This window comes from Chiloscyllium plagiosum, unplaced genomic scaffold (genome assembly GCF_037043375.1).
Source record: "Chiloscyllium plagiosum isolate Xiang-an unplaced genomic scaffold, Cpla_swu_hap1 HiC_scaffold_11, whole genome shotgun sequence".
Classification (NCBI taxonomy): Eukaryota; Metazoa; Chordata; class Chondrichthyes; order Orectolobiformes; family Hemiscylliidae; genus Chiloscyllium; species Chiloscyllium plagiosum.
Genome location: NW_028270149.1, coordinates 87,628,469 through 87,653,790, shown reverse-complemented (window position 1 = coordinate 87,653,790; position 25,322 = coordinate 87,628,469). Strand labels below are relative to the sequence as shown.

At 49.7% G+C, this 25,322-nt stretch overlaps 1 protein-coding gene across 6 annotated transcripts in view; it reads left to right on the top strand.

Moving 5' to 3' along the window:
- LOC122557046 (gamma-aminobutyric acid receptor subunit alpha-3-like) overlaps window positions 1–25,322 on the top strand; it is a 274,530-nt gene that overhangs the window by 237,986 nt on the left and 11,222 nt on the right. For all 6 annotated transcript variants that reach the window (XM_087992291.1, XM_043704284.2, XM_043704283.2 and 3 more), the window contains one exon: window positions 16,887–17,098. In XM_087992291.1, the coding sequence (XP_087848417.1) occupies window positions 16,887–17,098 (212 nt within the window). The remainder of the gene's footprint in view (window positions 1–16,886; window positions 17,099–25,322) is intronic.

Sequence of the window (25,322 nt, the reverse complement as noted above, 5' to 3'; positions counted from 1 at the left end):
CAGAATCCAGTCCGGGACACACAACCCCGCTCCAGAATCCAGACCGGGACACACCTCCCCGCGCCAGAATCCATTCCGGGACACATAACCCCGCTCCAGAATCTGTCCGGGACACACAACCCCACTCCAGAATCCAGTCCAGGACAGACATCCCCGCGCCAGAATACAGTCTGGGACTGGCCACCCCGCGCCAGACATCAATCCGGGACACACCTCCCCGCGCCAGAATCCATTCCGAGACATACATCCCCGCTCCAGAATCGGGTCTGAGACACACCTCCCCGCGCCAGACACCAATCCGGGACACACTGCCCTGTGCCAGAATCCATTCTGGGACACACCTCCCCGCTCCAGAATTGAGTCTGGGACAGACCTCCCCGCGCTAGAATCCAGACCGGGACACACCTCCCCACACCAGAATCCATTCCGGGACACACATCCCCGCTCCACAATCCATTCTGGGACACACTTATCCGCGCCACACTACAATCTGGGACACTCCTCCCCGCACCAGACTCCAATCCGGAACACGCCTCCCTGTGCCAGAATCCAGTCCGGGACAAACCTCCCCCACCAGAATCCAATCTGGGACTCGCATCCCCGTGCCAGACACCAATCCGGGACACACTGCCCTATGCCAGATTCCATTCCGGGACACACAACCCCGCTCCAGAATCGGGTCAGGGACACACCTCCCCGCTCCAGAATCCAGACCGGGACAGACCTCCCAGCGCCAGAATCCAGACCGGGAAAAGACCTCCCCGTGCCAGAATCCAGTCCGGGACACACCTCCCTGCGCCAGAATCCAGTCCGGGACACACCTCCCTGCGCCAGAATCCATCCGGGACACACTTATCCGTGCCAGAGTCCAGACTGGGACACACCTCCCCGCGCCAGGCTCCTGTCTGGGACACACCTCCCCGCGCCAGAATCCAGTTTGGGACACACATCCCCGCTCCAGAATCGAGTCTGGGACACACGTCCCCGCTCCAGAATCCAGACCGGGACACACATCCCCGCTCCAGAATCGAGTCTGGGACACACCTCCCCGCTCCAGAATCCAGTTTGGGACACACATCCCCGCTCCAGAATCGAGTCTGGGACACACGTCCCCGCTCCAGAATCCAGACCGGGACACACATCCCCGCTCCAGAATCGAGTCTGGGACACACCTCCCCGCTCCAGAATCCAGTTTGGGACACACATCCCCGCTCCAGAATCGAGTCTGGGACACACCTCACCGCGCCAGAATCCAGACCGGGACGGACCTTCCCGCTCCAGACTCCAGACCGGGACACACCTCCCCACTCCAGAATCGAGTCTGGGACACACGTCCCCGCTCCAGAATCCAGACCGGGACACACATCCCCGCTCCAGAATCAAGTCTGGGACACACCTCCCCGCTCCAGAATCCAGTTTGGGACACACATCCCCGCTCCAGAATCGAGTCTGGGACACATCTCCCTGCGCCAGAATCCAGTCCAGGACACACCTCCCCGCGCCAGAATCCAGACCGGGACACACTGCCCTGTGCCAGAATCCAGTCCGGGACACACTGCCCTGTGCCAGAATCCATTCTGGGACACACATCCCCGCTCCAGAATCCATTCTGGGACACACATCCCCGCTCCAGAATCGAGTCTGGGACAGACCTCCCCGCGCCAGAGTCCAGACCGGGACAGACCTCCCAGCGCCAGAATCCAGACTGGGACTCACCTCCCCGCACCATACACCAATCCGGGACACACTGCCCTGTGCCAGAATCCATTCCGGGACACACATCCCCGCTCCAGAATCGGGTCTGGGACGCACATCCCCGCTCCAGAATTCAGTCTGGGACACACCTTCCAGTGCCAGAATCCAGTCCGGGACAGACCTTCCCGCGCCAGATTCCAGTCCGGGACAGACCTTCCCGCGCCAGAATCCAGTCCGGAACACACATCCCTGCGCCAGAATCCAGTCCGGGACAATCCTCCCCGCGCCAGAATCCAGTCCGGGACAATCCTCCCCGCGCCAGAATCCAATCTGGGACTCGCCTCCCCGCGGCAGACACCAATCTGGGGCACACTGCCCTGTGCCAGAATCCATTCCGGGACACACATCCCCGCTCCAGAATCAAGTCTGGGATACACCTCCCCGAGGCAGAATCCAGTCCGGGACACTCCTCCCCACGCCAGAATCCAATCCAGGACATAACTCCCCGCGCCAGGCTCCATTGTGGGACACACCTTCCCGCGCCAGAGTCCAGTCCGAGACATACATCCCCGCACCAGAATCCAGTCTGGGACACACACCCTTCCCAGAATCCAATCCGGGACGCACCTCCCCGCACCAGGATCTAGTCCGGGACACACTTGCCCGCGCCAGAATCCAATCTGGGACTCGCCTACCCGCGCCAGACACCAATTCGGGACACACTGCCCTGTGCCAGAATCCATTCCGGGACACACCTCCCCGCTCCAGAATCGAGTCTGGGACACACCTCCCCGCTCCAGAATCCATTCCGGGACACACCTCCCTGCTCCAGAATCCATTCCGGGACACACCTCCCCGCTCCAGAATCCATTCCGGGACACACCTCCCTGCTCCAGAATCCATTCCGGGACACACCTCCCCGCTCCAGAATCCATTCTGGGACACACCTCCCCGCTCCAGAATCGAGTCTGGGACACACCTCCCCGCTCCAGAATCCATTCTGGGACACACCTCCCCGCTCCAGAATCGAGTCTGGGACACACCTCCCCGCTCCAGAATCCAGTCCGGGACACACCTCCCCGCTCCAGAATCCAATCTGGGACTCGCCTCCCCGCGCCAGACACCAATTCGGGACACACTGCCCTGTGCCAGAATCCATTCCAGGACACACCTCCGCGCTCCAGAATACAATCTGGGACACACCTCCCCGCTCCAGAATCCAATCCGGGACACACCTCCCCGCGCCAGAATCCAGTCCGGGACAGACCTCCCTGTGCCAGAGTCCAGTCCGGGACACACCTCCCTGCGCCACAATCCAGTCTGGGAATCGCTTCCCCACGCCAGACACCAATCCGGGACACACTGCCCTGTGCCAGAATCCATTCTGGGACACACATCCCCGCTCCAGAATCCAGTCTGGGACAGACTTCCCCGTGCCAGAATCCAGTCCGGGACAGACCTTCCCGCGCCAGAATCCAGTCTGGGACATACCTTCCCGTGCCAAGCTCCTGACTGGGACACACCGTCCCGCGCCAGGATCCAGTCTGGGACTTGCCTCCCCGCGCCAGACACCAATCCGGGACACTCCTCCCCGTGCCAGAATCCATTCCGGGATACACTTCACCGCGCCAGGCTCCAGTCTGGGACACACCTCCTCGTGCCAGAATCCAGACTGGGACGGACCTTCCCGCTCCAGAATCGAGTCTGGGACACACGTCCCTGCTCCAGAATCCAGACCGGGACACACATCCCCGCTCCAGAATCAAGTCTGGGACACACCTCCCCGCTCCAGAATCCAGTTTGGGACACACATCCCCGCTCCAGAATCGAGTCTGGGACACACCTCCCCGCGCCAGAATCCAGTCCAGGACACACCTCCCCGCGCCAGACACCAATCCGGGACACACTGCCCTGTGCCAGAATCCATTCTGGGACACACATCCCCGCTCCAGAATCGAGTCTGGGACACACATCCCCACTCCAGAATCCAGTCTGGGACACACTTATCAGCGCCACACTACAATCTGGGACATACCTCCCCGCACCAGACTCCAATCCGGAAAACACCTCCCCGTGCCAGAATCCAGTCCAGGAGAAACCTCCCTGCACAAGAATCCAATCTGGGACTCGTCTCCCCGCGCCATACACCAATCCGGGACACACTGCCCTGTGCCAGAATCCATTCTGGGACACACATCCCCGCTGCAGAATCGGGTCTGGGACGCACATCCCCGCTCCAGAATCCATTCTGGGACACACATCCCCGCTCCAGAATCGAGTCTGGGACACACCTCCCTGTGCCAGAATCCAATCCAGGACACAACTCCCCGCGCCAGGCTCCATTGTGGGACACACCTTCCCGCACCAGAGTCCAGTCCGGGACAGACCTCCCAGCGCCAGAATCCAGTCTGGGACATACACACCCTTCCCAGAATCCAATCTGGGACGCACCTCCCCGCACCAGGATCTAGTCCGGGACACACTTCCCCGCGCCAGAATCCAATCTGGGACTCGCATCCCCGCGCCAGACACCAATTCGGGACACACTGCCCTGTGCCAGAATCCATTCCGGGACACACATCCCCGCTCCAGAATACAATCCGGGACACACATCCCCGCTCCAGAATACAATCTGGGACACACCTCCCTGTGCCAGAATCCAGTCCGGGACACACCTCCCCGCGCCAGAATCCAGACCGCGTAACACCCCCCCCGTGCCAGAGTCCAGTCCGGGACACACCTCCCTGCGCCACAATCCAGTCTGGGAATCGCTTCCCCATGCCAGACACCAATCCGGGACACACTGCCCTGTGCCAGAATCCATTCTGGGACACACATCCCCGCTCCAGAATCCAGTCTGGGACAGACTTCCCCGTGCCAGAATCCAGTCCGGGACAGACCTTCCCGCGCCAGAATCCAGTCTGGGACATACCTTCCCGTGCCAAGCTCCTGACTGGGACACACCGTCCCGCGCCAGGATCCAGTCTGGGACTTGCCTCCCCGCGCCAGACACCAATCCGGGACACTCCTCCCCGTGCCAGAATCCATTCCGGGATACACTTCACCGCGCCAGGCTCCAGTCTGGGACACACCTCCTCGTGCCAGAATCCAGACTGGGACGGACCTTCCCGCTCCAGAATCGAGTCTGGGACACACGTCCCTGCTCCAGAATCCAGACCGGGACACACATCCCCGCTCCAGAATCAAGTCTGGGACACACCTCCCCGCTCCAGAATCCAGTTTGGGACACACATCCCCGCTCCAGAATCGAGTCTGGGACACACCTCCCCGCGCCAGAATCCAGTCCAGGACACACCTCCCCGCGCCAGACACCAATCCGGGACACACTGCCCTGTGCCAGAATCCATTCTGGGACACACATCCCCGCTCCAGAATCGAGTCTGGGACACACATCCCCACTCCAGAATCCAGTCTGGGACACACTTATCAGCGCCACACTACAATCTGGGACATACCTCCCCGCACCAGACTCCAATCCGGAAAACACCTCCCCGTGCCAGAATCCAGTCCAGGAGAAACCTCCCTGCACAAGAATCCAATCTGGGACTCGTCTCCCCGCGCCATACACCAATCCGGGACACACTGCCCTGTGCCAGAATCCATTCTGGGACACACATCCCCGCTGCAGAATCGGGTCTGGGACGCACATCCCCGCTCCAGAATCCATTCTGGGACACACATCCCCGCTCCAGAATACAATCCGGGACACACATCCCCGCTCCAGAATACAATCTGGGACACACCTCCCTGTGCCAGAATCCAATCCAGGACACAACTCCCCGCGCCAGGCTCCATTGTGGGACACACCTTCCCGCATCAGAGTCCAGTCCGGGACAGACCTCCCAGCGCCAGAATCCAGTCTGGGACATACACACCCTTCCCAGAATCCAATCTGGGACGCACCTCCCCGCACCAGGATCTAGTCCGGGACACACCTCCCCGCGCCAGAATCCAATCTGGGACTCGCATCCCCGCGCCAGACACCAATTCGGGACACACTGCCCTGTGCCAGAATCCATTCCGGGACACACATCCCCGCTCCAGAATACAATCTGGGACACACCTCCCTGTGCCAGAATCCAGTCCGGGACACACCTCCCCGCGCCAGAATCCAGACCGCGTAACACCCCCCCCCGTGCCAGAGTCCAGTCCGGGACACACCTCCCTGTGCCACAATCCAATCTGGGACTCGCATCCCCGCGCCAGACACCAATCCGGGACACACTGCCCTGTGCCAGAATCCATTCTGAGACACACATCCCCGCTCCAGAATCCAGTCCGGGACAGACCTCCTCGCGCCAGAATCCAGTCTGGGACACACTTATCCGCGCCACACTACAATCTGGGACACACCTCCCCGCGCCAGGCTCCAGACCGGGACTGACCTCCCCGCGCCAGAATCCAGACCGGGACTGACCTCCCAGCGCCAGAATCCAGTCCGGGACAGACCTCCCCGTGCCAGAGTCCAGTCTGGGACACACCTCCCCGCGCCAGAATCCAGACTGGGACACACCTCCCTGCGCCAGAATCCAGACTGGGACACACCTCCCCGTGCCAGAATCCAGTCTGGGACACACCTCCCCGTGCCAGAATCCAGTCTGGGACACACCTCCCTGCGCCAGAATCCAGACTGGGACACACTCCCCGCGCCAGAATCCAGACTGGGACACACCTCCCCGCGCCAGAATCCAGACTGGGACAGACCTCCCCGCGCCAGAATCCAGACTGGGACACACCTCCCTGCGCCAGAATCCAGACTGGGACACACTCCCCGCGCTAGAATCCAGACTGGGACACACTCCCCGCGCCAGAATCCAGACTGGGACACACCTCCCCGCGCCAGAATCCAGACTGGGACACACCTCCCCGCGCCAGAATCCAGACTGGGACACACCTCCCTGCGCCAGAATCCAGACTGGGACACACCTCCCCGCGCCAGAATCCAGACTGGGACACACCTCCCTGCGCCAGAATCCAGACTGGGACACACTCCCCGCGCTAGAATCCAGACTGGGACACACTCCCCGCGCCAGAATCCAGACCGGGACACACCTCCCCGCGCCAGAATCCAATCTGGTACACACCTCCCCGCGCCAGAATCCAGTCCGGGACATACCTCCCCGTGCCAGAATCCAATCTGGGACACACCTCCCTGCGCCAGAATCCAGACTGGGACACACTCCCCGCGCCAGAATCCAGACTGGGACACACCTCCCCGCGCCAGAATCCAGACTGGGACACACTCCCCGCGCCAGAATCCAGACCGGGACACACCTCCCCGCGCCAGAATCCAGACCGGGACACACCTCCCCGCGCCAGAATCCAATCTGGGACACACCTCCCCGTGCCAGAATCCAGTCTGGGACAGACCTCCCCGTGCCAGAATCCAGTCTGGGACAGACCTCCCCGTGCCAGAATCCAGTCTGGAACTGGCCACCCCGCGCCAGCATCCAGACCGGGACTCGATTAGATTCGATTACTTACAGTGTGGAAACAGGCCCTTCGGCCCAACAAGTCCACACCGATCCGCCGAAACGCAACCCACCTAAACCCCTACATTTACCCCTTACCTAACACTACGGGCAATTTAGCATGGCCAATTCACCTGACCTGCACATTTTTGGACTGTGGGAGGAAACCGGAGCACCCGGAGGAAACCCACGCAGACACGGGGAGAATGTGCAAACTCCACACAGACAGTCGCCTGAGGCGGGAATTGAACCCGGGTCTCTGGCGCTGTGAGGCAGCAGTGCTAACCACTGTGCCACCGTGCCGCCCTTAAACTGTGCCACCGTGCCGCCCTGGCATGGGGACACACCTCCCCACGCCAGAATCCATTCTGGGACAGACCTCCCCGCTCCAGAATCCAGTCTGGGACAGACCTCCCCGCTCCAGAATCCAGTCTGGGACACATCTCCCAGCGCCAGAATCCAGACCGGGACACACCACCCCGTGCCAGAATCCAGTCTGGGACACACCTTCCGCACCAGACTCCAGACTGGGACACACCGTCCTGTGCCAGGATCCAGTCTGGGACTGGCCACCCCGCACCAGAATCCAATTTGGGACTCGCCTACCCGCGCCAAACACCAATCCGGGACACACTGCCCTGTGCCAGAATCCATTCCGGGACATACATCCCCACTCCAGAATCGAGTCTGGGACACACCTCCCTGTGCCAGAATCCAATCCAGGACATAACTCCCCGCGCCAGGCTCCATTGTGGGACACACCTTCCCGCGCCAGAGTCCAGTCTGGGACAGACCTCCCAGCGCCAGAATCCAGTCTGGGACACACACACCCTTCCCAGAATCCAATCCGGGACGCACCTCCCCGCACCAGGATCTAGTCCGGGACACACCTCCCCGCGCCAGAATCCAATCTGGGACTCGCTTCCCCGCGCCAGACACCAATTCGGGACACACTGCCCTGTGCCAGAATCCATTCCGGGACACACATCCCCGCTCCAGAATCGGGTCTGGGACACACCTCCCCGCTCCAGAATACAATCTGGGACACACCTCCCCGCGCCAGAATCCAGTCCAGGACAGACCTTCCTGCGCCAGAATCCAGTCCAGGACAGACCTCCCCGTGCCAGACACCAATCCGGGACACACTGCCCTGTGCCAGAATCCATTCTGGGACACACTTCCCCGCTCCAGAATCGAATCTGGGACAGACCTCCCCATGCCAGAGTCCAGTCCGGGACAGACCTCCCCGCGCCAGAATCGAGTCTGGGACTGGCCACCCCGCGCCAGAATCCATTCCGGGACACACCTCCCCGTGCCAGAATTCAGTCCGGGACACACTTATCCGCGCCACACTACAATCTGGGACACCCCTCCCCGCGCCAGACTCCAATCCAGAACACGCCTCCCTGTGCCAGAATCCAGTCCGGGACAAACCTCCCCGCACCAGAATCCAAACTGGGACTCGCCTCCCTGTGCCAGACACCAATCCGGGACACACTGCCCTGTGCCAGAATCCCTTCCAGGACATACAACCCCGCTCCAGAATCCTGTCTGGGACACACCTTCCCGCGCCAGAATCGAATCCGGGATAGACCTTCCCGCGCCAGAGTCCAGTCCGGGACAGAACTTCCCGTGCCAGAATCCAGTCCGGGACGCACCGTTCCGTGCCAGGATCCAGTCTGGGACTGGCCACCCCGCACCAGGCTCCAATCTGGGACTCGCCTCCCCGCGCCAGACACCAATCCGGGACACACTGCCCTGTGCCAGAATCCACTCTGGGACACACATCCCCGCTCCAGAATCCAGTCCGGGACAGACATCCCCGTGCCAGAATCCATTCTGGGACACACCTCCCTGCGCCAGAATCCATTCTGGGACACACCTCCCCGCGCCAGACACCAATCCGGGACACACTGCCCTGTGCCAGAATCCACTCTGGGACACACATCCCCGCTCCAGAATCCAGTCCGGGACAGACATCCCCGTGCCAGAATCCATTCTGGGACACACCTCCCTGCGCCAGAATCCAGTCTGGGACACACCTCCCTGCGCCAGAATCCAGACCGGGACATACCTCCCCACGCCAGGCTCCAGCCTGGGACTTGTCTCCCTGTGCTAGGATCCAGTCCGGGACACACCTGCCCGAGGCAGCTTCAAGTCCAGGATACATCTCTGGGAATGGTGTCCCCATGACAAGCCTCTCTTGCTAGCCTGATCTGGGACTTGCCTCTGATGGCCTCTGGTCTTGGAGTTGACTTCTCCATTCCTCTCCAGATAAGTTTAAGAAGGTAAATGTTTGAAAAAAAAGACATTCCAGAAAAGATTAGAAAAGAGAGAAAGAAAACTACCGGAGGAGCAGAGGAGCTCCAGCTGAAGCGTTCTTCTCGGTCGCCATCTTGCCTTCACCCTGGCTAGACCACAGCTGGAGTTTTGTGTACATTGAACATTGAACAGTACAGCACAGTACAGGCCCTTCGTGCCTCCATGTTATGCCGACCTTTTATCCTACTCTAAGATCAAATTAACTTACACGTCCTACATTTTACTTTCATCCATTTGCCTATTCAAGTGTCACTTAAATATCCCTAATGTATCTGACTCTACTACCATTGCTGGAAATGCATTCCATGCACCCAACACTCTCTGTGTAAAGAACCTACCTCTGAAATCTCCCCGAAACCTTCCTCTAATTACATTAAAGTCATGCCCCCTCATGATAGCCATTTCCTCCCTGGGAAAAAGTCTTTGGCTATCCACTCTGTTTATGCCCCTCATCATAGTGTACACCTCAATCAAGTCACCTCTCATCCTTCTTCACTCCAGTGAGAAAACCCTTAGCTCCCTCAACCTTTCTTCATAAGACATGAACTCCAGTCCAGGCAGAATCCTGTACCCGTTCTAAAGTTTCCACATTCTTCCTATACTCTAATGAGATAACCAAAATGGAACACAATATTCTAAGTGTGGTCTGACTAGGGCAGCATAACCTTGTGGCTCTTAAACTCAATCTCCCTGCTAATAAAAGCAAACACACCATACACCTTCGTAACAACCCTGTCAACATGGGTGGCAATTTTGAGGGATCTATGGACATGGAACCTTCTGTTCCTCCACACTGCCAAGACCTCTGCCTTTAACTCTGTAATCTGCATTCAAATTTGACCTCCAAAATAAATCACTACACACTTTTCCCAATTGAACTCCATCTGTCATTTCTCAGCCCAGCTCTACATCCTTTCAATGTCAATCCTACCACAACCCTCTTTACTGTCCACAACTCCACCAACCATCATGTCATCAGAAACTTACTAACTCCCCCTTCCATCTTCTTATCCAAATCATTTATAAAAATCATCAAGAGCAGAGGTCCCAGAACAGATCCCTGTGCACACCACTGGTCACCGAGCTCCAGGCTGAACACTTTCCATCTACTACCATCCTCTGTCTTCTATGGGCCAGTCAATTCTGTGTCCAGACAGCCAAATATCCCTGTATCCCATGCCTCCTTACTGTCTGAATGAGGGCGGCACAGTGGCTCAGTGGTTAGCATTGCTGCCTCACAGCACCAGGGTCCCGGGTTCGATTCCAACCTCAGATAACTGCCTGTGTAGAGTTTGCACATTCTCCCCGTGTCTGCGTGGGTTTCCTTTGGGTGCTCTGGTTTCCTCCCACAGTCCAAAGATGTGCAGGTCAGGTGAATTGGCCATGCTAAATTGCCCGTAGTGTTAGGTGCATTAGTCAGAGGGAAATGGGTCTGGGTGGGTTACTCTTCGGAGGGTCGGTGTGGACTAGTTGGGCCAAAGTGCCTGTTTCCACACTGTAGGGAATCTAATCTGATCTAATCTACAATGGAGAACCTTATCAAACACCTTGCTAAAATCCATGTACATCACATCCACTGCTGTACTTTCATCAATGTGTTTTGTCACATCCTCAAAGAACTCAAAAAGGCTTGTGAGGCAATACCTGCCCCTCACAAAGCCATGCTGACTATCTCTAATCAAGCTATGCTTTTCCAAATAATCATACAACCTGTCTCTCAGAATCCTCGCCAATACTTTGCCCACCATCAGCATAAGACTGACTTCTCTGTAATTCCCAGGATTATCCATATTCCCTTTCTTGAACAAGGGAATAACATTTGCCACCTTCTAGTCATCTGGCACTACTCCAGTGGACAGTGAGGATGCAAAGATCATCGCCAAAGGTGCAGCAATCTCTTCCCTCACTTACCATAGTAACCTTGGGTATATCCCGTCTGGCCCGGGGGATGTATCTATCCTTATGGTTTTCAAAATTTTCAGCAAATCCTCCTTCTTAACATCAACCTGTTTGAGCATATCAGCCTGTTTCACATTGTCCTCCCAAATGACAATGTCCCTCTCACTAGTGAATACTGAAGCAAAGTATTCATTAAGGACCTCCCCTACTTCTTCCTACTCCAGGCACAACTTTCCTCCACTATCCTAATTGGCCTTACCCTCACTCTGGGAGAAAGTGAAGACTGCAGATACTGGAGATCAGAGCTGAAAATGTGTTGCTGGAAAAGCGCAGCAGGTCAGGCAGCATCCAAAGAGTAGGAGAATCGACGTTTCGGGCATGAGCCCTTCTTCAGGAATCATTCCTGATTTGTAACCCTGTAGAGCCCTGTCTGATCCTTGTTTCCTCAACCTTGAGTTAACATCCTTCTTCCTCTTGACTAGATGTTCCATATCTCTTGTCATCCAAGATTCCTTCACCCTACCATCCTTATTTTGCTTCAGTGGGACAAATATATCCAGTACTCTCAGCAAGTGCTCCCTTAACCACCTCCACATTTCTGTTGTGCATTTCTCTGAGAATATCTGTTCCCAACATATACTCCACAGTTCCTGTCTAGTTGCATTGTAATTCCCCCTCCCCCAATTAACTACTTTCCTATACTGTCTGCTCCTATCCCTTTCCATGATTATAGTAAAGGTGAGGGAGCTGTGATAACTATCACCAAAAAGCCCTCCTACTGAGTGATCTGAGACCCGGTTCATTGCCAATCACCAAATCCAATATGGCCTCCACTTTAGTCAACCTATCTGGCCCTGGTTACCATGTTACAGGAAGGAAATTATTGTTCAAGCAAGAGTACAGAGAAGATTGATAAGAATGTGGCCAGTGCTTGAAGAATGCAGCTATGAGGAAAGATTGAAAAGGCTAGGATTTACTTGGAAGGCAGGCTTAGAGTCATAGAGTCATGGACTCCTACAGCATGGAAACAGGCCCTTTGGCCCAAACTAGTCCATACTGACCAAAATGTCTATCAACGCTAATCCCATTTCCCTGCACTTGGCCCATATCCTTCTCCACCTTTCCTATCCATGTTTCAAAATGACTTTCAAATGTTGTTGGGTACCTGCCTCAACCACTTCTGCTGGCAGCTCATTCCATATGTGTACCACCCTCTGTGTAAAAATGTTGCCCCACAGGTTCCTTTTTATTCTTTCCCCTCTAACTTTAAACTGATGCCCTCTCGTCCTCAATTCCCCAACTTTGAGAAAAAGACTGAGTGCAGTCACTCTATTCATGCCTCACATGGTCTTATACACGTCAATAAGATCCTTCCTCAGTCTCCTGTGCTGTAAAGAAAAAAAGTCCTAGCTTGTCCAACCTCTCCCTATAACTCAGACCCTTGAGTCCTGGCAACATCCTTGTAACTTTCTTCTGCACTCTTTCCAGCTTAGTAACAACACCTATAGCAAGGTGACCAAACTGAACATGGTATTCGAAGTGTGCCCTCACCAATGTCCTGTGCAACTGCAAAATAACTTCCCAGCTTCTATATTCACTGGCCTGGCTGAAGGTCAGTGTGTCAAAGCCTTCTTCACTAGCCACACTGGTATCTGATGAGAGTAGGTAAACTGGTAGGTGAGGGAAGACCTTCTTAAGAAGAGGTATCTTGAGTGGTCTGAGGGCAAGTGATCAGCCAACACTGTTGTTTGTTTACACCTAAACTCCATTCAATCCAGGAAAATCACACTCCTATACCAGACATTCAGAATCCATCAGTTACCTAATACCTCCTTCTGTGACACTGCTGGCAGATGAAAATCAACTCTTATTTCACATGTGCAATTTATGAGAACAAGACTTATTTTTTACGACTTTGGGCTTAGCGATGCACAGGTACTACACCTGAAAAGCTTACTCTGATGTTGACTGAGTTCCACTTCATAATATATTATGACTACTGTTATTACTAAGACTTTGGTTAGGCCATACTTAGAGTATTGCACTCAATTCTGGTCATCACATTATAGGAAGGATGTAGAGACTTTGTAGAGGGTGCACAAGAGATCTATCAGAATGTTGCCTGGATTGAGAGTATGAGCTATAAGGAGACACTGGAAAAACACAGGTTGTTCTCTCTGGAGCAGCAGAGATTGAGGGGAAACTTGATCGAGGTCAATAAAATTATGAGATGCATAGATGGGGTTGACGGTTAGAATCTTTTTCCCAGAGTTGAAACGTCTAATACTAGGGGGCATGAAAGGGGGAAAAGTTCAAAGGAGATGTGAAGGGCAAAGGTGGTCAGAGTCTGGAATGCGCTGCCAAGGTTGGTGGTGGAGACAGATACAATAGGGGCGTTTAAAGGACATTTAAATAAACACATGATTATGCAAGGAGTGGAGGGATATGAACCAAGGGTAGACATAAAAGGTTAGTTTAAATTGGCATCATGTTTGGCACAACATTGTGGGCTGAAGGGCCTGTATGTGTGCTGTACTGTTCTGTGTTCTATGTTGAGATTTAAACCGGTGGCTTCAACTTCACAAGGAATTATCACAGATTTACAACGAACCATGGGTTTGCTCAAAGCTCCACCTGCAATCTGGCTAGAAATCAAAGAGGAGAACTGTCACATTAAAATGTTTGAACTTGACCTAAGCCACATATAAGGGGCAGCTCAAATATTTTTGTCTTTTTGTAAAAGATCATCTGATAAACCTGTAACCCATGAGTTGTAACCTTAAGTCTCACCATAGTAAATTACATAATTGAGTTCAATTAAATGGAAGATTAGAGTTATGTTTTTACTACTCACATCCTGGAGAGCAAATTATTTGTCATTGGTGGAAAATAAGAGCCACATAGATAGCTGGTTGAGCTCATCATATGGATATGCCTGTAACTAGCTGTAGTTGCTATCAACAGTCTCAACTGCTCCAAAAATGAAGTGGAAGTGAATACTGCAGATGCTGGAGATCAGAGTCAAAATTAGAGTGGTGCTGGAAAAGCACAGCAGGTCAGGCAGCATCCGAGGAGCAGGAAAATCATTGTTTCGGGCAAAAGCCCTTCACCAAGATTCCAGATGAAGGATTTTGCCTGAAATGTCAGTTTTCTTGCTCCTCGGATGCTGCCTGACCTGCTGTGCTTTTCCAGCACCACTCTAATCTCTTCTCCAAAAATGAGTCTTACTGGTCGGATCTCTTCCGTCCTGCTGACCAATTTATTGAACAGGTTCACAAACCCCCATAGGAAAGGCAAGTCCTGCCCAGTTATGGTGTTATTCACAGTCTGGGGAGATTAGTCCTCTTCTCTTGGAGTTTCCAGGACAATTAGGACTCGTTTGAATCCTGAAATCGTTTTTCAGCTTCTCACCCAACAACCTTTGTACGAAGTCTGAGAGATAGAAGAAAATGGCTTCATGTTTGTTCGTGCTGCCAATCATATTTTCTAAGTTTGAGGATTCTTTAGTGTAGCTTAAATCTAAATGTGTGGTTTCTTCAGGGGCTTATGTGATTGAGTGAATCTGAGGGTAATCACTTCCTGGTCAAACAAGGCAAGGATTGCAGAGTAAACAACATGTTTTGCATCTCTGCACTATTTTAATGCTGTAAGAATAGGCTGTACAGTGTGTCAAAGACTTTGGAAAAGTGTTGCTGTGGTAGTGTCCAAGTCATTGAACCAGGTGGGCCTGGGTTCAAGCCCCACCTGCCCCAGATGTCTGTATTAATATTTCTGAACAGGTTGGTTAGAAAACGTTTTCAAAGTCTGTTGGAAGGACCTTGCCTCAAGTTTGACTCTCACAAGGTTCTATTTTACCCTTTCAAGAGGTCCTCATGACAGAATGCGTGCTGTTTATTGCACTCAATCAAATATTAACCCTCTCAGATTCATATGCAAAACTTCACAGGGGCAGAATCCAAACGAAAATAGAAGCCAGGCCAGATTTGAAAGGCTGATCAATCAGATGGGCATTGAGAAGATTTTAATGGATAAGAGGGAAATGAAATGGTCTCAAGAGAATATAGCTACAGAAGATGGTGTGTTACGGGAGACTGGTACAGTCTGAGAGGAATGGAGAGTCCCAGAGGGTGCTCTCGGAATGGAGCACTCGAGAGAGCACTGTCAGGCTGATGGTGGTGCCTGTGACACTATGCCAATCTTTCAAAGATGAGCTTTAGCTGTGGTTCAAGGAATTGACCCTTTCAATCATTCAGCATGCTAACAAATTTCATAACTTCTTGAAAGTTGTTGAATGATTGTAAGAGTGAATATAACCCAACTCTCCTTTAACATTTTTGGTGTAGGAACAAATATGAGAGAAGAGGAAATCTTAATCTTGCCTCTGCAACTGAACAATGGACAGTTTTAAAAAGCAAAGCAAAAAGAAGTTTTATCCTTCAGGGTCCAAAGAACTTTTTGTGTGATAAGCAAAGCCTGTATCACAGAGGGAATAACTCAGAAATTATTTGTGTTCTGCAAGTAACATTTCTTTTATCAGTTTAAGAGATGAGGGTGGTCTGGCTGGGTCAGCGTTTATTACCCAATGCATCTCCCTCATTGCCCAGGAGAGGTGGTGGTGAGCTGCGTTTTGAACCACTGCAGCGCATGTGATGTAATTTCACCGACAGTGGTGTTAGGGAGGGATTAAGAGAGTGCATCCACAATTTTGTAGAATTACTCCAGAATTGAGAATCTTTAGCCATGAGGATAAATTGAAGAAGTTGGGAATCTTCTCCCTGGAGAGAAGGCTGAGAAGAGACTTGGTAAGGGTTTTCCAAATTGTTAGCAGGCTAGTTAAGAGTAGACAAAAGGAAATTGTTCCCAATCATGGAAATACCAAGTCAATGAGGGAAAAGCTTTAAAGCAAGAGTGAAATGAGGATTATTTTTTCACACATCAAGTAATTTGGGTCTGGAATGCACTGTCTGGAAATGTGATCGAGGCAAGTTCAATTAAGTATTCAAAAGGGCATTGAATGATTATTTGGAGAGTAAATATGTGCAGGGACATGGGGAAATGAAGATTGGCATGAGGCGATGATGTTCATTTGAAAAGTGGATGCGGTCACAATGGAACGAATGGCCTCCTTCTGTGCTGTAACAATTTTGTGATTCTGTGATTGTGAATATTTGCATGTTATTTCATATAAATGGAAGATCAAATTAATAATTTTAATGAGTTTGTTGTTATCAAAACCACTCAGACATGAATCACAAATGAAGTTCTTATCACCATGGTAATTATTAAGGAATCCACTTGAGTCATAGAGATGTACAGCACGGAAAGAGATCCTTCGGTCCAAGTCGTCCATTCCTATCCCAACCCAATCTGGTCCCACTTGCCAACACACAGCCCATATCCCTCCAAACCCTCCCTATTCATATACCCATCCAGATGCCTTCGATTCAACAGGTCTTATGAAAGTGTTTTATTTTACAGGAGTCACCACAGTGCTGACCATGACAACCCTGAGTATCAGTGCCAGGAACTCCTTACCCAAGGTTGCCTATGCAACAGCCATGGATTGGTTTATTGCCGTCTGCTACGCATTTGTATTCTCGGCACTGATTGAATTTGCGACCGTGAACTACTTTACCAAGCGGAGCTGGCCATGGGATGGCAGAAAAGCCATGGAAGTTCAGGAGCTGAAGGTGAGCCTCATAACACTCCGTTGAACTTCATTGGGTGAGTTCCCATAAACCTCAATTTTACGGGTATAGTTTTATGTGTACATTTGTGGCAAGGCAAGGAGAGGGAAACATTAAGCCTCTATAAATATGCAAAGAGAGAAAGATTAAGGAGACAAATGTAGGTCCCTTCAGTTAAAATCAGGTGATTTCATGATAGACAACAAAGAGATGGTAGACCAATTGAACAACTATTTTGGATGCATGTCCTCTAAGGAGGACACAAATAACTTTCCAGAAATGCTAGTGGGCAGAGGGTCAAGCTTGAAGGAGGCACTGAAGGGAATCTTTATTCATCAGGAAATGGGACTGGGGACACTGATGGAATTAAAACCTGATAAATCTCCAGGGCCTGATGCTCTGCATCCCAGACTACTTAAGGAGATGACCCTAGAAATGGCAAATGCATTGGTATCATTTTCCAGCATTCTGTTGATTCTGTACGAGTTTAAATGGACTGGAGGATAGCTAATATAACCCCACTCTTTAAAAAAGGAGGAAGAGAGAAAATAGGGAATTAAAGATCATTTAGTCTGACATCGGTGGGGGTGGGGGAGGAATGCTGGAGTCAATTATTATGGATGTAATAGCTAAGTGTTTGGAAAGCAGTGACAGAGTTGGTCCTAGTCAGCATGGATTCACTAAAACGAAATCATGTTTGACAAATCTTCTGGAATATTTTGAGGATGTGACCAGTAGAGTTGGCAAGGGTGATTCAGGAGATGTCATGTATCTGGACTTTCAAAAGGATTTTGACAAGGTTCCACATAACAGATTAGTAAAGAAAAGTTAAGTTCATAGTATTGAGGTAATATATTGACGTGGGTAGAGAACTGCTTGACAGACTGGAAGCAGAGAGTTGGAATAAATGGGTCCTTTTCTAAGTGGCAGGCAGTAATGAGTGGGGTACTGCAGAGTTCAGAGCTGAGACCCCATCTGTTTACAATAGACATTCATGATTTGGACAAAGGAATGGCACTAAGCTGGTGGCAGTGTGTATTGTGAGGATGGTGCCAAGAGGTTTGAAAAGTGACTTGAACAGACTGCCTGGGAGGGCACATACTTGGCAAATGTAATATAATGTGGATAAATGTGAGGTTATCCACTTTGGTGGCAAAAGCAGGGAAGCAGATTACCATCTGAATGGTGGCAGTTCAGGAAAAGGCGAGATGCAGCAAGATCGGGCTGCCATGGTGGAACAGTCACTGAAGGTGCTGCAGAATGTAGGTGCCACAGGCAGTGAGGAAAACTAGTCATAGAGTCCTACATCATGGAGACATGCCCTTTGGCCCAAACTGGTCCACGCCTACCAAAATGACATTCTCGCTAACTCCATTTCCCTGCACTTAGCCCATATCCTTCTAATCCTTTCGTATCCATGTGTTTGTCCAAATGCCCTAAATGTTGTTAATGTACTCACCTCAACCACTTCCGCTGGCAGCTCATTCCATACGTGTGCCAACCTTTTGTGTAAAAGATTTGCCCTTCAGATTCCCTTTTATTCTTTCCCCTCTAACCTTAAACTGATGCCCTCTAGTCTTCAATTCACCAACCCTAGGAAAAAGACTGAGTTCATTCACCCTGTCCAGGCCTCTCATGATTGTATACACTCTTTCCCCCCCCCCCCCCCCAGCCTCCTATGCTTGAAAGAAAAAAGCCCTAGCTTGTCCAACCTCTTCCTATAGCTCAGACCATTGAGTTCTGGCAACATCTTTGTAAATTTCCTCTGCACTCTTTCCAGTTTAATAATATCTTTCCTATAGCAAGGTGACCAAAACTGAACACAATAATACTCCAATGGCCTCACAAACATCGCATACAACTGCAACATAACTTCCCAATTTTGGTGCTCAATATCCTGACTGATGAAGGCCAGTGTGCCAAAAGCCTCCATCACTACCCTGTCTACCTGTAACTCCAATTTCAGTGAACTGTGCACCTGTACTCTAAGGTCCCTCTGTTCCACTACACTAATGTCCTAATATTCACCATAAAACTCCTACCTTAATTTGACTTTCCAAAATGCAAGACCTCACATGACATGTGGTCTTCATAGTGAGAGGATTTGAGTATCAGAGTAAGGATGACTTGCTGCGGTTATACAGGGCCTTGGTGAGGCCACACCTTGAGTATTGTGTGCAGGTTTGGTCTCCTAGTCTGAGAAATAACATTCTTGCTACTGAGGGAGTCCAGCCAAGCTTCACCAGACTGATTCCTAGGGTAGCAGGACTGACATATGAGGAAAGACTGGATTGACTGGGCTTGTATCTGCTGGAATTTAGAAGGATGAGGGGGAATCTAATAGAAACATACAAAATTCTGATGGTACTGGACAGGTTAGATGTGGGAAGAATGTTCCCAATGTTGTCAAAGTCCAGAACTAGCGGCCACAGTCTAAGAATAAGGTGTAAGGCATTCAGGACTGAGATGAGGAAGAATTTCTTCACTCAGAAAGATGTGAACCTGTGGAATTCTCTCACGCAGGAAGCTTTTAGGGCCAGCTCGTTAGATATTTTCAAGAGGGAGCTGGATATGGCCCTCGCTGTTAAAGGAATCAAGGGATATAGTGAGGCGCCGGGAATGCGATACTGAGATTGCATAATCATATTGATCAGTGGTTCAGGCTTGAAGAGCTGAATGGCCTATTTCTGCACTTGTTTTCTGTCTTTCTATGTTTAAGAGCTGTCTGTTAGCATGCTAGTTGTATTGTGTTAATACTAAATACTCTTACATATGGTAATCTGTCATATACCAGGCTCTGACTGTTGTATTGCTGGACAGTTCTGTTTATATATTTCTGTCTTCTAACCATCATGCTACTCTATTCCTACCTATTGGATTCTTATCTATTCCATTCCAAACATTCCTAACTAACAACTCGATTGGCATCATCACAATGTTGCTCCAGGATCCTAAAGTCCTTACACAACACAAGGTGAGAAGCCCAAGAATGTAATTTCCATCCTGGTCATTTCCCATGAATGTTTTGCTGCAGTATTTGTGGTTTTGTCAAACTTGCCTCGTCCCTGTTCAATTTGAAACCTTGAGCAGAATAGTGAATTAGTGTACTTCTGGTGGAGAGCACTGACTTAGCTAAGTCGCAGGAATGTGCTATGTGGTTTCGGTTGCATTTCTGGGACCCACATTCAGTGCTGTCAAGGATGGCTTTGTTCCCTTGCCATGAGTGCCCAATGCCCAGCTCAATACTGGATCTTAATCTTTATTAACACCTTGTGCCCAAGCTTGATACACCTCCACAAGTGACTTCATCAATGACCTCCATCATAGAGTCAGATGATCACTGGTGAATATACCCTGTTCAGCACCATTTGCGACTCCTCAGATATTGAAGCAACAAGAACTAGGTAATGCCTGATTTGGGCTGACAAATGGAAAATAATATACATGCCACACAAATGCCATCTCCAACAAGAGAGAATCAATCCATCACAACCTGATGAGCCATTTGAATACTGTGAACACAAGAGCAGCTCAGAGTTTAGGAGTACTGTACCAAGTTACTCACCTCCTAAATCCTCAATGCCTGTTGAACATCTACACAGCACCAGTCAGGAATGTAATAGAATACTCCTCACTTACTGGATGGGTGGAGCTCCAAAATCACTCAAGAAGCTTTACACCATTCACGACAAAGCAGCCCAATTTATTGGCATGACATCCATATACTTTCATACCCTCCAACCACTGACGTTCAGTAGCTGCAGTGTGTACCATCTACACGATGCACAGCAGAAATTCACCAAAGCTCTTTAGGCAGCATCTTCCAAATCCATGCCCACTTCTGTCTAGAAGGGCAAGGGCAGCATATACAGGGGAACACCACCATCTGCAAGATCCCCTTCAAGTCACTCACCATGCTGACTGGGAAATATACCACTATTCCTTCATTGTCATTGGGTCAAAATCCTGGTTCTCCCTCCCTAACAGCATTGTGGATCGACCTGCAGAACATGGGCGGCTGCATTTCAAGAAGGTAGCTCATCACCAACTTCTCCAGGTCAACGAGGAATGGATAATAAATAGTGACCAGGCACTGACGCCATGTTCCTGAATGAATGAAAGAAAAATAAATTGTCTTATCCACTTGAGGATTATAAATATTTGTGCCACTTGTTTTATGTTAGAAGTGAGTGTGTGTTTGTGAGAGAGTGATAGCTGTGCATTCTTGGTCGTCTTTCCTTGGATTTATTGCACAAAATATGGAGGCATGGAATTGAGGGTGATTTAGTGGTTTGAATAGGAAATTGGCTAATAAAGACAGAAGGTGGTGGGTGATGGGAAATATTCATCCTGGAGTTCAGTTACTGGTGGTGTACTGCAAGGATCTGTTTTATGTCCACTGCTGTTTGTCATTTATATAAATGACCTGAATGAGGCCATAGAAGGATGGGTTAGTAAATTTGCAGACGACACTAAGGTCAGTACAGTTGTGGGTAGTGTCGAAGGGTGTTGTAGGTTACAAAGGGACATAGATAAGCTGCAGAGCTGGGCTGAGATGTGCCAAATGGAGTTTAATGTGGAAAAGTGTGAGGTGATTCACTTTGGAAGGAGTAACAGGAATGCAGACTACTGGGCGAATGGTAAGATTCTTGGTAGTGTAGATGAGCAGAGAGATCTCTCTGTCCAGGTACATAGATCCTTGAAAGTTGTCACCCAGGTTGATAGGGTTATTAAGGAGGCATACAGTGTGTTAGCTTTCATTGGTAGATGGATTGAGTTTAAGAACCATGAGGTCATGCTGCAGCTGTACAAAACGTTGGTATAGCCGCACTTGGAGTATTGTGTACAGTTCTGGTCACTGCATTATCGGAAGGATGTGGAAGCTTTGGAAAGGGTTCAGAGAAAATTTACTAGGATGTTGCATGGCATAGAGGGAAGGTCTTTCGAAGAAAGGCTGTGAGGGACTTGAGGCTGTTTTCGTTAGAGAGAAGAAGGTTGAGAGGTGACTTAATTGAGACATATAAGATGATCAGAAGGTTAGGTATGGTGGACAGTGAGAGCCTTTTTCCTCAAATGGCGATGGCTAGCACAAGGGGACATAGCTTTAAATTGAGGGGTGATTGATACAGGACAGATGCCAGAGGTAGATTAGATTAGATTAGATTAGATTACTTACAGTGTGGAAACAAGTCCACACCGACCCGCCGAAGCGCACCCACCCAGACCCATTCCCCTACATTTACCCCTGCACCTAACACTACAGGCAATTTAGCATGGCCAATTCACCTAACCTGCACATTTTTGGAGTGTGGGAGGAAACCGGAGCACCCGGAGGAAACCCACGCAGACACGGGGAGAACGTGCAAACTCCACACAGTCGGTCGCCTGAGGCGGGAATTGAACCCGGGTCTCTGGCGCTGTGAGGCAGCAGTGCTAACCACTGTGCCACCGTGCCGCCCAAGGTAGTTTCTTTACTCAGAATAGTAGGGGCATAGAACGCACTGCCCGCAACAGTCGTAGACTCGCCAACTTTAAGGGCATTTAAATGGTCATTGGATAAACATATGGATGATAATGGAATAGTGTAGGTTAGATGGGCTTGAGATTGGCTTCGCAGGTCAGCGCAAAATCGAAGGCCAAAGGGCCTGTACTGCGCTGTAATGTTCTATGTTCTATTTATAGAAAGGCTCATTTTGAACTTTGCTTGTTTTGATGGCTGCTACTTAGGATGCTTAAGAATGCTGAATGAAATGACACACGATCTGCCATGTTCATCAGAATTGAGAATCTATGGATGACCTGAAGCAGATGTTGAGACACTGATTTATCTACTAAAAGTATTAAAAGGGATATGTGATATTGCATACTTTGATTTGTACTCTTTTAAATGTAAGAGCAGCTTTCAAAATGAGACAAGAAAGAAATTGGTGCGAGAGATGGACAGAGATAATTTCTGAGGCAAAAGTGAGGACTGCAGATGTGGAGATTAGAGTCAAGAGTGTGGCGCTGGAAAAGCACAGCAGGTCAGGCAGCATCCGTGGAGCAGGAAAATTAACATTTCGGGCAAAAGCCCTTCGTTAGGAATCTTTTAAAATTTCTTTAATAGTGAAGGGGCCAAGGGAAAGGACACAACTTTCGAGATTATTGCTTCACTACTCAGGTTTGATGTCAGGAGACACACCTTCACACAGATGTTGGTAGAAATATGGATCTCCTTCAAAAGAAATTGTCAAACATCTTCTGGAAATCCAAGTATACCACACTGATTGGTTCCCCTTCATCTTCAAAAAAAAACTCTAATAAATAATTTAAACACAATTTCCCTGTCAATGAACCATGCTGACTTTGTCTGATTCCATTATAATTTTCCAAATATCCAGTTGTAACCTCTTTAATTGTGGATTCTGCCACTTTCCCTGGCTAGGCTCATTGGAGTCTAGTTTCCAACTTTCTGCCTTTCTCCTTTCTTGAAAAAAGCAGTAATATTTTCAATTTTACTGGGAAAATTTGCTTGGAAACTTCCACAATCTAAAGAAGTTTGGAAGATTCTAACCAATGTCTTTGACATTTCTGCTATATTTTCTCTGTTATATATTTTAAGACTCTAGGATGAAGGCCATCAGATCCCTGGGACTTATCAGTTTTTGGAGCTAATAATTTTTTCTTGTCATGGTGATTGTTAAAATTTCATTTTATTTTCAAGTATTGTAGAGACGTTTACTTCATTGCTTTTAAAGTGTCACAGGTTGCTGCAGTTCAAACAACGAAAGTACTCGCCTAAAATGTGGACATCTACACATACATGCACATACATCCCTCACACCAACACACATGCACACAAAACCCCCGCACCGACAGACACAAACCCAAGTCCACACATTCCCTCATAGCCATACCCTCCACAAATGCTCCTATACACAGTCTACATACACTCTCACATAACATGGATCCCATGCACACGCGCACACACACATGCGAGTTAATATATTAGGAGAATGAAAAATGTAAAACTGGTGGGGGTTTGGAAGCATTTTAAAATAATGGTTATCTTATTAAAGATGGTAGTGACGAGGAAATTCTTGTATCAGATCGTTATATATGTTTGGAATTCTCCTCCAAAGAGTAGTGAAGGCTAACTCATTGAGTCTCTGCAAGGCTGAGAGAAATAGATTTCTGATAGACAAGGGAATCAAGGAATGTAGACAACAAAATGGAGCCAGCCCACAATCAGATCAAAGATGTTCTTTTTGAATGGCAGAGCAGGTTTGAGGGACTGAATTTCCTCATCCTGCTCTTAGATCCAATATTCTGTCAAAGGTTTGTCAGTTTCCTCTAATCATACAATATAGTAAATTCCCCTTGGCCCAGCAAATCTGTACCATAAACTCCTCCTTGGGTTAAAGAACAAAATTCTGTCATGTGTTCTATTTATACCCAATGAATCCGGAAGAGCAGGGTCCAATTTCTGTCCCACAATGATTAAATATACCTGGTCACCTGCTTTTATACCCACAGCCATATCTCCTGCCTGCCAGTACGTGAGGTATATGTCCCTATTTTATATCATTCATTTCAGAATGGTCTTCTTTTTGACAATCTGGCTGTTCTAAACTCTTAAATTGGACAATTTCCAAATCGGAGACTTCTTGAAATGTTCTGGCTCCAGAGTAATTTGATACCATGCCAATATAAGAAGAAATTGTAATGTTGAAATAGTGATTTTTGTGGCATTAGATTAGTTTGTGTGAAGTATTGAGTGTTTTACTGGGCTCACAGTGATCGGGGGCTCAGATTTCATTCCAGTGAAACATATAACCAATAACGAAAACTCTCCCAATCAAATGTCATCATAACAACTAATCAAGTGATGGTCTGAAGGGTCTTTTTCTGTGCTGCAGATCTCAATGACTCAAGAAATCAAAGCGATTGACTTTATTTTATATTCATTCTTGGACACTGATATCACTGGCTGGGCCAGAATTTATTGCTTGTCCTTAGTTGCCCGGACAAGATAGTGGTGATCTGCCTTCATGAACCACTACAGTCCTTGATATGCTGTTAGGGAGGCACTCCAAGGATTTTGACTCAGCGACATTGAAGGAATGACAAAATATTTCCAAGTCAGGATGGTGTGCGACTTAAAGGAAAACTTGCAGATGACGGCGCTCCCATTTATGTACAGTCCTTGTTCTTCTAGATGGTAGTGATGATGGTTTTGCGAGGTGCT